Genomic DNA, 13907 nt, shown 5'->3' with positions numbered 1-13907 from the left:
GCTCACATTCTAGCCTATGCATTTGTTTGGATATTTTTGGAGAATTAAAAAGGTCCCATTCAAGGGACTAACCTAAACTATTTAGTGCATATTGGGCATGAAGATGCCAGGATGTTAGACTTTTTCTTTCTTATGGCCAAATGAGAACACAAAGATACATGCCCCATGTTTTTATATTCAATTTTAAATATGTTTACTCAACTATATTATTGTATACAACAGGCACAGCAGAAACCACAAAATCCAAGTCTTGGTTATGTTCTCCATCAAATCACAGCTCCCCAGAGGGAAGTTGAGCCGCCTAGACCAGTGGTTCCCAACCTGTGGTCCGGGGACCCCTGGGGGTCCGTGAAGCGTCCTCAGGGGGTCCGCGACTTCTTAGAAAATTAAATAATGTTAACAGATTAGGTCCCAAGTTTACAGTAATGTCTCAGTGGGGGGGTCCCCGAAATCCAATAATGATTCAGTGGGGGTCCCCGGGTTCCAATAATGATAAAGTGGGGATCCACAGAAGTCAAAAGGTTGGGAACCACTGGCCTAGACATTACCAATGCTAAAGATTACGTTTTCAATATTCTACAATAATTTTGTAAATTTTTCTCGGAATTTGCTCAAGAGAATGAATTTACTTTTGAAACGGTGAGACAAATCCATAATCCGCAGCTGGACCGTGTGTCTTCGTATGGCCACATGGTGCTGTGCGAATGCAGTAGGGTGGTTTAAAGTTGATTTGTTTGCACTTGTAAACTCTGCATTATTTATGTTGCAGCTCAACTACGGCTTCTATCATGCCACAGTTTTTCACACTGGTGAAATCTGAAATAAGTCCAGCATGACAGCACCTGATGGTGGGTGGCTAAAAATTTCTAAGTTTTATGTTTTGGAACTTTCTGAATTCTTGGTTTATACTTTCTTCATGTGCACAAAAACACTGAACCATTACACAGGTCTAGTGAAATTATGCGCCAAACTAGAATCCTGACAAATACATTGCAATTAATCAGGAACATGAATTATTTCTGTGTGTTGTGATTTTCACGAAAAATAAGACATCTGATTGACAGTCGACCAGAGTACTTTTTGCATTTAAGTAATTTGCTAAGGGCCTAAAAGAGGAAAAAGGCTGCCCCTCCGGCACCAGCCGTAAAAGCACAGGCAGGCGTATACCAGACCGTCTGAAAAAGGACTCAGAGAGCCTCAAAGAAGGACACTCAGGCTGTAGGTTTTCTGTCAACACTAGCTGGGGCAATTCCAAGACTGAAGCTGCTTTTCACAAAGTAGGATACTGATGGTTAGGACATCCTCTGAAGTGAAGTCCAATGGCCAATCTAGGTTAAGGTCGCACTGAGGGACCAAACAACTTGCAGAACATATAAAGTCCACCCTGGATGCTTTCATGGAATCACGAAGCAGCAGTGACGCCAGAATGCAAAACAGTGATGGATACTGATTTCAAGTAAGTGGTGAAGGATATGGAACACTTAGACACCGAGTACAAGAAGGTCAGTGCTTTCTGACTCCCTGTTTGTGCAGGGGTCAGAATTGAGAGTTGTGTGGCTTTCAGCACACCTGGTAATCACTGAGTTTGTTAATACTGCACCCTAGGTTAAACATCTTCAGTTCAAACCCACTGGATCTCATTAATGGACTGTATGAGTATGTTCACAGAACTGGCAAGAGGATGGGTCAGTGAGGAATTTGCAGTTAGGCAAAGTCTCTACCAGAAAGGGCGTTACAGAAGTAAACTAACTTGTTCTTCTGATAGAGACCTCTGGCTGCATATTCTTCACCTTGTGAATAGAAACCAAAGCATTACCTCCCAGATTGTGGGACTGTGGAACAGTTCAGACCAGGAATTCCTGCAGGACAGATTGGGCAATATGCCCTCCTCACTGGAATCTGGCTATCCAGACAGTAATGGTGTGTAAGCATGTGAAGTGAAGCCTGGTTTGCAGCCTGGCATAGATCTGAGACTGGCACATCACATACCAGTGCAGTGGTAACAGCTTCTGATCTTGTGGAAACAGCATGTAAGCCTTCTGGGGCTGCTTCTTCTCTAGCTAATGGCCGATTTTAATACATAAAACAATCCATCAGGAGATGGTTCTCTTTTGCACCGCTTTTCCCTTCTTTCCTCCAGTAATAGCCCACAAAAATAGGATCATCCCGGGAGTCTTCCCTGGTTCAATCAATGTAAAAACTAAGTGCTCTCTTACAGTCAAGATTATGGAAGTTTTCTTCCTTGGAGAGATGAAGCGGAGCATAGAAAGTTGGCAAAGTGATGGACTGCCCTGTGTGGAACGGTTGCGACCACCTTTGGTAGGAATGCCGCTTTTGTCCGGAGAACTATTTTGTCCAGGAAGAAAGATGTGTATGGCTGATGAAAGGGAAGGTCCTGAAGCTCACTTATTCACCAAGCAAGATAAAGGCAAATAGGAACACCGTTTTTATAGTAAGTAGCAATAGAAAATGAATGTGCAATAGTTCAAAGCACATGCACATCAAAAAGGTGAAAACAAAATTAAGGTCCCACTTCGGCATTACAAAAGGTGTTGACAGGTATATGAAGATTAATCCCTTTAAGAAACTTAACACACAGGTAATCTGAAAAGTCAGGTAAGTGTAAACAGGGCGGAAAGTTAACTTTTAAGGCTCACTACAGCAAGGCCTTGCTGGGCTAAAGAATAATAAAACAATAGAGAGTCAGATAACAGTGTCTATAAATGCTAAATGTAATGGGAGGAGGACCAGACCACAAGCTTCTCCCAGCATCCTGCATATGCAGTTTTGGGGGATCACACCTGGCAGCCAGGATGACACCCACTGCTAAAAGAGGAAGATTGAAGGTCATCAACTTTCACCACTCAATCTCCAAGCATGGACGTGTAGATTGCACAGGTTCGGTGCAGGTCCTTCCCCTACAGCTACAACAGGAGGTCATCCTGAAGGGGAGTCCAAATCAGAGGACATATGTTCATGCTAGAAGTCTCGGGTATCACACACTCCACACCCAGCATAAAGCCACTGCAATGACTTAGGAAAGCAGCTTCTTTTTAGCATGGTTACCCCAACTTTTGCCTGGTTGTCAGTGTGTTTGACTATGTTCACTGGGATTATGCTAACCAGGGACCCAGTGATTATGCTCTCTCCCTTGTAATTTGGTAACTTCTACCATTTTCACCCCACATTTGGCATACTGGTGCCCCCATGTAAGTCCCTAGTATATGGTACCCAGGGCATAGTGGTACCAGGGGATCCCCATACAAGGTGTTCCGCAGGCCTGCCATTGCAGCCTGCGTCAAAGGGTGTATTCACCCTTATTCACTACAGATACCTGCACCAGGTCACTGTAAGTCACACTTATGCAGGCCCTCCTATCCCAGAGGGCAGGGTGCAAGTATCTGTGTGTGAGGGCACCCTCCCACTAACTCCAATGCCATTTTCATGGACTTCGGGAGTGCGGGAACACCATTTTATGCGTGTACTGGGCATAGGTCACTACCTATGTCCAGCTACATAATAGTAACTCTGAACCTAGGCATGTGTGGTATCAAACATGTCGGAATCATACCCCAATACTATTTCCAGTTTTGGAAGTATAATTCCATGCACTCTGAGGACTCCTTAGAGGACCCCCAGAATTGCTCCTACCAACCTTCTAGGGTTTTCCAGGCGGCCCAAGCTGCTGCCGCCCCTCAGACAGGTTTCTGCCCTCCTCCTGCTTGAACAGCTCAGGCCCATGAAGGCAGAACAAAGGATTTCCTTTGGGAGAGAGGAGTAACACCCTCGCCCTTTGGAAATAGGTGTTACATGGCTTGGGAGGGGTACCTTCGCAAGCCACTGGTATGCTTTGGCGGACTTTTTCCACAACAAGATCTCCACCATCTACAAAAACTTAAAAACCCTACCCACTACTGCTGACATCCTCAGCCACATCGCTCCCACAGATTCAAACCCAGACCACCTGCTCAACATTTCGGGCCAGCTCATCATACACAACACCACGGCTATCATGAACTCCATCCACTCAGGAGCAAGATGATCAGCAATGAACGCTCTGACATTTTCAATGCTACCATCACCATGCCCACCTTACCCAAAGAATGGAAACATGCAGAAGTCAAACCCCTCCTCAGAAAACCCTCCGCTGACTCCAACAAACTCAAGAACTTCAGTCCCATTTCTCTACTCTCCTGCCCTGCCAAAATCCTTGAAAAAGTAATCAACCGCCAACTCATAGTACACCTAGGAAACAACAGTCTTTTGGACAACTCGCAATCTGGATTTCGCAACAACCACAGCGCCAAAACCATTCTGATTGCTGCCACTGATGACATCAGAACCCACCTCGACCAGTGAGAAACAGCAGCGCTTATTCTCCTCGCCCAGCACATTTTACTCTCGGGCTGGCTGCAATTTAACACCTAATGATACCTTTCTGGGTTATCAAATCTAAGGGGAAAATGTACAAATATTTCGTGCAAAGCAGTATCCAATGCTGCTGTGCTGCCCTGCGTCTAAACAGAGAGCAGCACAGTAACATAACTAGTAAGGTATGGCGGTGCTGACCTCTTCCAAAGCACTTCTGCACAATTAGGCTGGCTAGTGCCCCACACACACATTTACTGTATTAAAGCTTTTCCAACTTTGTATGTCTGCTGTACGGCGTAGCACACAAGTAAAGTTTTAAAGGGTTTGAAGCTTGCCTCAAAGAGGCTTATATTTTGATGCAAACCCCTGGCTACAAATATTAGCAGATAGAGCTAATGTCAGAATCTATGCATGTAATGTAGGAAAACCCATGTACAACCATTGGAACACGCTCTAGACGGAAAACGATGCAAATTAGAACATAACACTGCTTTGTACTATTTTTACACAACTTTCCTAGCAAGTCAGGTTTTTCAATGAAAAGTAAATACCAGATCAGCGCTTTGCATTGGTTTGCCTCACTTATAGTTATTTTGCACCAGAGTAAAACTTAAAAAATCTGGCTCTTGGTGGCTGGTCTCAAACAACTGAGTGAATTACACCAAGGTCTGTGTCAATATTTTCAATGTATCTCATGCAGGCCTGTGTTTATTCACCTGTTAAGACCGTAGTTGCTGTTCTTGTTGAATGGTATTTTCATTGACAGATTTGCAACAAGGTCACGAACCTGTGAAGTATAAAGAAAAGACAAATCAATTTGTGACAAAAAGCAATTTCTTAAAGATAATATCTATTAAGTAATGCTGGTGAATTAACCATCTATCATTGCCGGCTGTTTGTCTACCACAGCAAGAGTCCACTTCTGGGACGATGGAGGTTTCTCCACCAGAGTGGTTGTATCTTTCAGCGAAGGAGTCAAATGGGGTGCAAAGTTCTGGCAGATATTCCGATATATTCTGTGTTTGATGGGGATGTTCCCATCACCAAATGTGGTCACTAGAAAATTAGGCCTAAGGTGTGGGAACACCGCAGGTGCCCTTGTGTCTAGTCTCTGATAGGCTGTGGTCTATCCTAACATTTTATGAACACTGAGCAAATTACTTACTTTTGGTAAAGCTTTTTCTGGTGGATACAGTATCTACCTGTGGACTCCTCACGTTTTGAATGTCCTCATGCACCAGCATTCCACAGAAACTTTCTGAATTAATCTTTCCACGTCAACAGGGGCATTGGTAACCACATGGCTCCGCACACAGCACTGCATGATGTAACAGAAGCCCCAAGAAGCCCCCGCCAGAGTGCTGACGTCAGTTTCCACCCATTTTGTTATATGCCTTCCAGGCAAGCGGATGAAATCAACATCACTACTGCAATTACAGTTTCTAAAATCTAAACCAAAGATGCATATATGAAAACTCATATACATGCTACATGCACCCCTATAACTACAGGTCACGGCACAAGGTCAATTTTAGTCACCTGTGTGTGAGGGGCATCCTTGCCTGAGCAGAGGTGCCAGCATGAACTCCAGCTCCATTTTCATGGACATCGTGAGTGCGTGGACGCAATTTTACATGTTTACTAGACATAGGTTTTATTCTCTGCGAAGCTTTCCAGCACCTTACCAGCCGGTGCCTTTTATGCCCTGCATATCAATGGCCCAGGTTTCCTGGCCAACTCCAACATCCGTGGATATTCCTAGGATAAGGACTCCATCTCCTCCAATCCTTCCACTTGTTGAGGTGTCGCTGATGCTGCAAATGACTCTAACATCGCCAGCATGCTCCATACCGACATCACAAGCTTCGACTCCAGCGTCTCTTGTTACTCTCTGGTGCTGTTCCAAACACCTCAAAATAGGCTGAGAAGAGGGTCTCAAAGGCTCACGGAAAAGGGACAATATTTCTTTGGTGAAAAAGTTCCTCAAGAAGTGAAAGAGAGTGAAATTGTGCCTTTATCAGACCCTGACTTTGAAGGGTTGAGGGAGGCAAGTTGTTTAGATACATCTCTAGAATGGGAGTTATTGTCCCTAAAGGGTACTCCACCTCTGGAAGTTACTTCCTATGTCCAGCTACATAATGGTAACTCCAAACCTAGGCAAGTTTGGTATCAAACATGTCTTAATCATACCCCAATACTGTTGCCAGAATTGGAAGTATGATTTCATGCACTCTGGGGGCTCCTTAGAGGATGCCTAGCAATGCTCCTACCAGCTTTCTGGGGTTTCTGAGCAGCCCAAGCTGCTGCCACTCCTCAGACAGTTTTCTGCCTTCCTGCTGCTTGATCAGCTCACACCCACGAAGGCAGAACAAAGGATTTCCTTTGGGGGAGGGGGTAACACTCTTTCCCTTTGAAAATAGGTGTTGCATGAATTGGGAGAAGTAGCTTCCCCAAGCCACTGGTATGCTCTGAAGGGCACATTTGGGGTCCTCCATGCATAAACCAGTCTGCACCAGTTCAGGGACCTTCAGTCCCTGCTCTGGCGCGAAACTGGACAATGGAAAGGGGACTGACCATTCCCCTGTCCATCACTTACCCAGAGATGGAGCCCAGAGCTCCTCCAGAGGGTCCCTTGATTCTGCCATCTTGGATACAAGATGGGTTGGGGCCTCTGGGAGCATTTGAGTGGCCAGATCAGGCAGGTGACGTCATGATAGGTGGTCACCTGGCTATGTGACCAATCCCGCTTTCAGGGTTATTTATGGTCTCCCTCTTGGGTGAGACCTCAGATTCGACAAGCAAGACTCCAGCAGGATTCCTCTGCATCATTTACTTTGACTTCTGGCCACTGGAACTGCAACTGGACCCTCCAGGAACCAACACTCTGCATCCATGGCGAACACTCTGCTTGCAACATTGTTTCCACGGCTGCTTTCAGCTTCTGCAACATTTCCCCAGCTGTGCATCCTCTCAGGGTGGCAAGCCTTCAGTCTGCATGAGAAGGGAAAAGGAATCTCCCTTGGAGTGAAGGAGTCACTTCTCTGCATCTGCAGCCACCAACTGCAACGACTACCGGCTGCATGGATCTCATCTCATCCTGAGCTGCATGGATCCTGCATCAAGGGTGGTGGCCTGGAGCGGTGCCCTTGGTCCTCTATGCCAGCAGTCCAACTTGGTGAAGGTAAGCCCTTGCCTTCCCAAGCAGTACCCCTGTGCACTGTGTCTCTTGCAGCTACCAAGGCCTGTTGGTATCTCCTCCACGGGACCTTTGGGCTCTGTGTAGCCAAAGCCCTCAGCACTCTTCCCTGCAGCCCTCTGTGAGCTTCTCCTGCGGCATGGGACTTTTCTTCATTTGTGCTGCAAGGGCTCCTCTGAGACTCCTGGGTCCTCTTCCAGTGGGTCTCCTGTGGGGGCTACCTTTTCTTCTGTGGACTATCTGCATCGCTGAGGGTGCCCTGGGACTCCCCCCCATGGGTTGAGTCCTCCTGGACCTTGCTGGTTCCTGGCAGCTCCACTTTTCGTCTACCGCAACTCTTGCCTTTGCCAAGGCTTGTTGGTGGCATTTCTATGCCACAGATAGACTGCAATCTTCCATCTGGCATGGGATGCCAATTGCATTCTCCAGGATCTCTTCACCGACTACAGGGCTGCATCGCTGACCGTCCTCGTCCTACCATCGACCAACTCCTGCAACTACAGACGGGTGGGTAGTGGCTCCAGCCACCACCGAACACTTCTCTGAGTTCAGGACTAGGTCCCCTTCTTTTGGTTCAACGGCTGGTTTCTTACAGTCTTGTCTGGGTGGTGTATTCTTCTTCTTTTTAGTCCTTTTAGTGGTTTGGGGGAAAATTCAGTACCTTACTCCTTTATTTTTGTAACACTGAGTGTTTTCTTCTATGTGTGCAAGTGCTGTGTTACTACAATGGTATTGCATGAGCTTTGCATGTCTCCTAGATAAGCCTTGGCTGCTCATCCACAGCTACCTCTAGAGAACCTGGCTTCTAGACACTGCCTAAACTTCACTAATAAGGGGATACCTGGTATAAGGTGATAATACCATAAGTACTTACCACACACCAGGCCCGCTTCCTACAATATATATATATATATAACTACACACACACACACATAGGTTTGGAGTTAAGAATAGTAAATCGATAATCACCTATATGAGCTTACTTTCTCAATAGTTTGGTCCTCCATATTTTGTAAGCACAATGTTTCTACAGTTGGTGCTTCAACACACAACTGCAAACTTTTATTCTGAAGAGAGTTTGTCAGGTTCTCATTCCTGGATGAGCTTCTGCCCTCAGAGAGGCATAGAAAACTGTTGCATGCTGAAAAGCTGGGCTCCACACCAACTAACGTGTCATCAAGGTAATGTGTGAGTGAGCCAGAATAATCCTGGTTATTTCACACCCTTCCGTATATTACTGTTCCTGGGGGCCTGGATAGTTCCCAGAGGTGAAAATAAAAACATGGGGAATAACTAGTGGAAATTGGATTAACCATGCCAATTCCAATATGTTTTATTTGGTATTTGACCCACAAACAGTGTGCCTAGTAGGTGAAATCTCTGGGTAAAACATCATGGAGCTATTTGTAATGTGGGCCAATGTCGTGGTGCACATCCTCTTAACCCAGTAATCAAAGCTCTAATCCATGTCCAGCGCCGGGGGTTTCTTCAACCCTTTTGATGCCATAATTGATATTTTTAACCGCATAAATGTTTGAAGAAATTGAAAAAAACTGGGAATAAGTACTACAAATAATTCACACTCTTGGCATCCTTTCAGAGTAATAAGACTGAATATTCTCAGAAGAACCTTTCTGGACAATCAGCCAATGATTCCTATTCTACACTGAAATTAGTGTGGGTGTCAGCTGGGTGTGGCCTTGACTGCCAACGCCTCCTAGGTTAGGACCTCTGCACTGTAAGATACTCTGACTGAAGAAATATCATGGTATATCTAGGGTAAGATTATGAATTAGGCAGAATGGTATTCATTGCAGAGATACCACTCCCACTCCACCTGACTAAAATTGGCCTGGTAGTCCTGTATCTAGATTTACCAGATGTGCAACAGCAGGCATGATTCCCAAGCTAACCAGTACAATTGAGTGAAGATTCAGCAGGGCCCACTTGCAGACCCAGAGACTGATCCCTACTTGCATACGAAGAGCCCCTGTACCTGGCCCCAGCCTCCACTGCATACTCTTACTCTCCCCATCTGAGATCTGGATGGGGAAAGGACCTGTAATTTTGGGTCTGTATGTTAATCCCCATTTTATGTGCAACCTAAATGCAGCTATAGTCTTTTTAACCCACAATAGCCCTCATTTTGTTTTTTTGCCAAAGCAAATATTCCTTCATCAGTGAGAGTAATATTGACACAAACAGACATCATAGAGGAGAAATAAAAGCTTTATTTGAAACAACGTATTAATGCTCCATGAGAAACAGCAAGAATTGTGGCCAAAAATGAAAAAAACTGTAACCGAAAAAAAATCTAGGAAGCTATGGAACCTAAATCTACTTTTCTTACAAAAGACAACTCACAACACAGAGCCACCTTCAATCTGCAAAGTAGGATAAATATAGAGGCAGAAGACCAAGTGGCCATCCTACAAATATCCAGAATTGATAAACCCGACTACTCTGCCCAAGAGGCCACCATATCTTTAGTACAGTGAACTCTAATCCTGTTGGGGATCTCCACCCTTTATGATATGCTAGAAATAGCACTAATTCTATCCATCTCTCCAGGGTGGAGGAAGTAGGATTTTAACACTTCTTAACAGGTCCAAAATTAAAAAGAGGAAATCTGAAACCTGCTGCACGACTAATCTCTTTAAATAGATTTCTCCTGAATCACTGCTCTCACCACATCCAAAAGTTGAAGTAACAAATCAGAATCATCCCTGTCCTGAGGTAAGGCAGGGAGAAGGACCTCCTGGCTCCTATAAAAAAAACAGTTGAACTTTGAAAGGAATCTGGGATCTGAGGACAACATGATCTTCAAACGCTCTCAAATGAGGGTGTCTACAAATGAAAGCTACCAATTCACCCAAACGCTTGATATGGTGATGGCTAAAAGGAGTACGAAATGGTTCAGGTATAGTTTCAAGAGGTTTGAAGGGTCTCTTTCAAGAGAAGACAGTACTAAATTCAGATTCCAAGAGGTAAAAGGAAGTGAAACTCTGGATCACAGAAATTAAAACTCCTTGAATTTAAATAATCTGGAAAATTAAGGTTCTGCATGGGAGAGGTCCTTCCAGGGAGATCTCAGTGCCCTTATCACACACCATTGCAATCTTAGAGTGGCAAACCCTAAACCCTTTTCAAAACCCTCCTGTAAAAATTTAAGAATACTCAAGGTCAGAGTACCAACAGGAGAAAAACCTTGATTCTTACTCCATGAATCAAATAATTCCCAATGATGGGATTAAGTCTTGTTGGTAGAAGTCCTCAAAGATGCTTACAAGTAAGAAGAGACCAAAACTTCTTCCTCTGAACCTCCAGCCCAAACGTTGTAACCAGGTTTAAGTGTCAGGAGGTAAAGAGGAATGTGCAAGAAGAGTGAACAAGGGGAGGATCCATTCCAGCTCCATCTGAAGAAGAAGAAGACTCAGAACAGGAAACCATGGTCTCCTTGTCCAGAAATTTAGTACAAGGATGATCTCTACTGATCCCTCTGAAGTCTGGCTAGGAGTTTCGAAATTAAGGTGACAGAGGAAAAGAGTACAGGAGTGCTACCGGCCAAGGGCAGCAAAAGGCATCTATGTCCATCACTTTGCGATTCTGAAACCTGGAGAGGAACAATGGGAGCTGAGAGTTCTCTCACTATGTAAAAGGTATAGAGGAGGGACCCTCCCCACCTCCTGCATATCACCTGAAAGAAGTCACAATGCAAAACTAAATCTGCAGACCAAGGAATGATCCTGCTCAGGGGGTCCACCTGAGAATTCCATGAGTCCTGGATGTAAATGGCCTTGATGGCTAGGAGACTGGATTCGTCCCACAGAAATATCTGCTGAGCAAGAAGACTGAGGGAATGGGAACCTGTGTTGAATTGACAGTTCAGATACAACATTGCTACAGTGTTGTCTGACAAATAGTCACCACTCTAACCTGTAAAAGCTGTAGAAAATGTTAGCTTACCCTCCAAGGGGCCATCACCTCCCTCTAATTGGAGGAACTTTACAGTTCCTCCTGGCGTCAGAGGTCATGAACTGGCTGTGCTCCCTGAGCTTCTTCCCATGATCACAGACTGCGGTAACTCCATTTCACCACTAGCCAAAAGACAGACCCGACCCATAAATCTAGCAAGAGACACCCTCTCAGGAACTTTTCATTACCTATTCAGGATGCAGGACAGCAGGAATTATTGGCACTGTTGGATAGGAAAGCTTCTGGAACTGCCGGAACCACTCCGAACTAGTGCACAGTTGCTCCTCTTCTGTAGGCAGTTGTAAATTGGAGGGGAGATAGGGCAGAATTGGTCTAAGGTAATTCCTGTGAATGTATTTGCCCCTACAAGTAGAAGGATCTGCTGTAAATCCCACATCCTCTTCATCGTACTCAGGGGAAGCTCGTGTAGAGCAGGAAGATGGAGAGGAAACTTAATAGAAAGACTTGTCTGACGTTTGAGGAGAGTACTGCAAGAGTATAACTCCTAAACTGACAATTATACATCACTGGCATAGAATTGACCATGCCCTGTAAGTCTGTCCAAAAGAGGAGAAGCGTGCAAATTTGCACTCTTAAATCCATGAAGATGTCTCTCAGAAGAGGTATGGGGTGACTTCCCAGAATGCTTGCCCATGTTGAAAATAATGAAGAGCTCTCAAGAGTACAAAAACAAAGCAGTAAGTCAGAATAGAAGCTCAAAGTACACACCAGGGGCCTAACTTTAGGAGGATATGTTAGTGTCAGAAAACTAACCAGCAACAGCCACAAAATGACAGGCATAAGGAATGGTTTCTTACCTGTAACTCCAGTTCTCTTGTAGGGGTATTTCCATGATAGTCATAAGCACTGAATAGTTCCGCGTGCCTGCGGGGACCCCGGAGCACAGTTGTGTAATATATTCTTAAGTGCAATCATCAGCTCCTTGACAAAAAAGGTCTGTGAAAAACACTTAAGAATAACAATGTGCAGCCTATGTGAACAGCTACACAGGCCAAATTGTTAGAAGAAAAAACAGTTGTAGTGTAAATTCACGTTTAAACCTCAATTTATTCTATAAATACATAAATAAATACATTCTCATATTTTATTTACACCTCTCATGAGAATAAAACAATGTAGGGGAGTGTAGCCCATAGGCTGCCATTATACAGAATGAAAATAGAGCTGTGCCTTTAAGAAAGTAAAGTCTTCCTGTTTCCCATCATGCACAGCAAAAGGCAGTTGCCTCAGTTCTTTTTTGGAGGCTAGTAACCTGACATGAAGAAACAAAACATTTGTTGGAGTACCAACCTCAATAATATTCATGTTCTATGTCAACTCCACCGGGGAGGAGGGAGGGTTGCTTATGACAATCATGGAAATACCCCTACGAGAGAACTGGAGTTACAGGTAAGAAACCATTCCTTCTCTCGTAGGGGATTTCCATGTATAGTCATAAGCACTGAATAGAGTAGCAAGCCCATCCCCATAACCGCGGTGGAATAGACATAAGAATACTGAGAAAACATGAATCATGCAAACAAATTCTTGAGCAAGGCCTGTCCAACCTGCGCATCTGCCCTAGCGTCTGTATCAAGGCAGTAATGCTTAGTAAAGGTATGGACCGACCTCCAAGTGGCAGCCTTGCATATTTCTGCCAAAGGGACATTTCTCATCAAGGCTACAGTAGCTGCTTTCCCTCTGGTAGAGTGGGCTTTTGGCCTACCACCAAGGGATTTGTTTGCTAACTGATAACATAACATTATACATGAAACAATCCACCAGGATAAAGATTGTTTAGATGTGCCCAAACCTGTTCTGATTGGGCCATAGTTAATAAAAAGCTGTTGTGATTTTCGTAAGCTTTTTGTCCTGTCCAAGTAAAATTTCAAGACTCTCTTTACATCCAGAGAGTGCAGAGTTCTCTCAGCAGGAGTAGCTGGATTCTGAAAGAAAGTCGGTAATGAAATTGTTTGGTTCACATGGAAGTCGGAGACTACCTTAGGTAAAATTTTTGGATGAGTTCTCATTACCACTTTCGCAGAATGAAAAAACGTGTAGGGTTCCTGAGCACAAAGGGCCTGGATTTCGCTGACCCTACGCGCTGAAGTGATTGCCACCAGAAAAGCAGCTTTCCAGGTGAGATGCTGCAGCGATGCCTTATGTATCGGCTCGAATGGCGGCAGCATCAGACGTGATAAGACAACGTTCAGTTCCCATGGAGGAGAAGGCTTTCTAATGGGAGGAAAAACCTTCTTTAAACCTTCTAGGAAATCCTTAATAATCGGAATCCGAAAAAAGGAAGTTTGTGAAGGACTCTTTCTGTATGCCGTTACCGCCGCCAAGTGAACTTTTATTGACGACA

At 44.6% G+C, this 13907-nt stretch overlaps 1 protein-coding gene across 2 annotated transcripts in view; it reads right to left on the bottom strand.

Moving 5' to 3' along the window:
* Nucleotides 1-13907, bottom strand: part of LOC138265247 (fibrillin-2-like) — a 514969-nt gene that overhangs the window by 124807 nt on the left and 376255 nt on the right. For both annotated transcript variants that reach the window (XM_069212836.1, XM_069212838.1), the window contains one exon: nucleotides 5088-5158. In XM_069212836.1, coding sequence (XP_069068937.1) covers nucleotides 5088-5158 — 71 coding nt within the window. The remainder of the gene's footprint in view (nucleotides 1-5087; nucleotides 5159-13907) is intronic.

Source organism: Pleurodeles waltl, chromosome 11 (assembly GCF_031143425.1).
Source record: "Pleurodeles waltl isolate 20211129_DDA chromosome 11, aPleWal1.hap1.20221129, whole genome shotgun sequence".
Taxonomy (NCBI): Eukaryota; Metazoa; Chordata; class Amphibia; order Caudata; family Salamandridae; genus Pleurodeles; species Pleurodeles waltl.
Note: the sequence above shows the minus strand (reverse complement) of the source record. Positions and strands in the feature narration are given on the sequence as shown.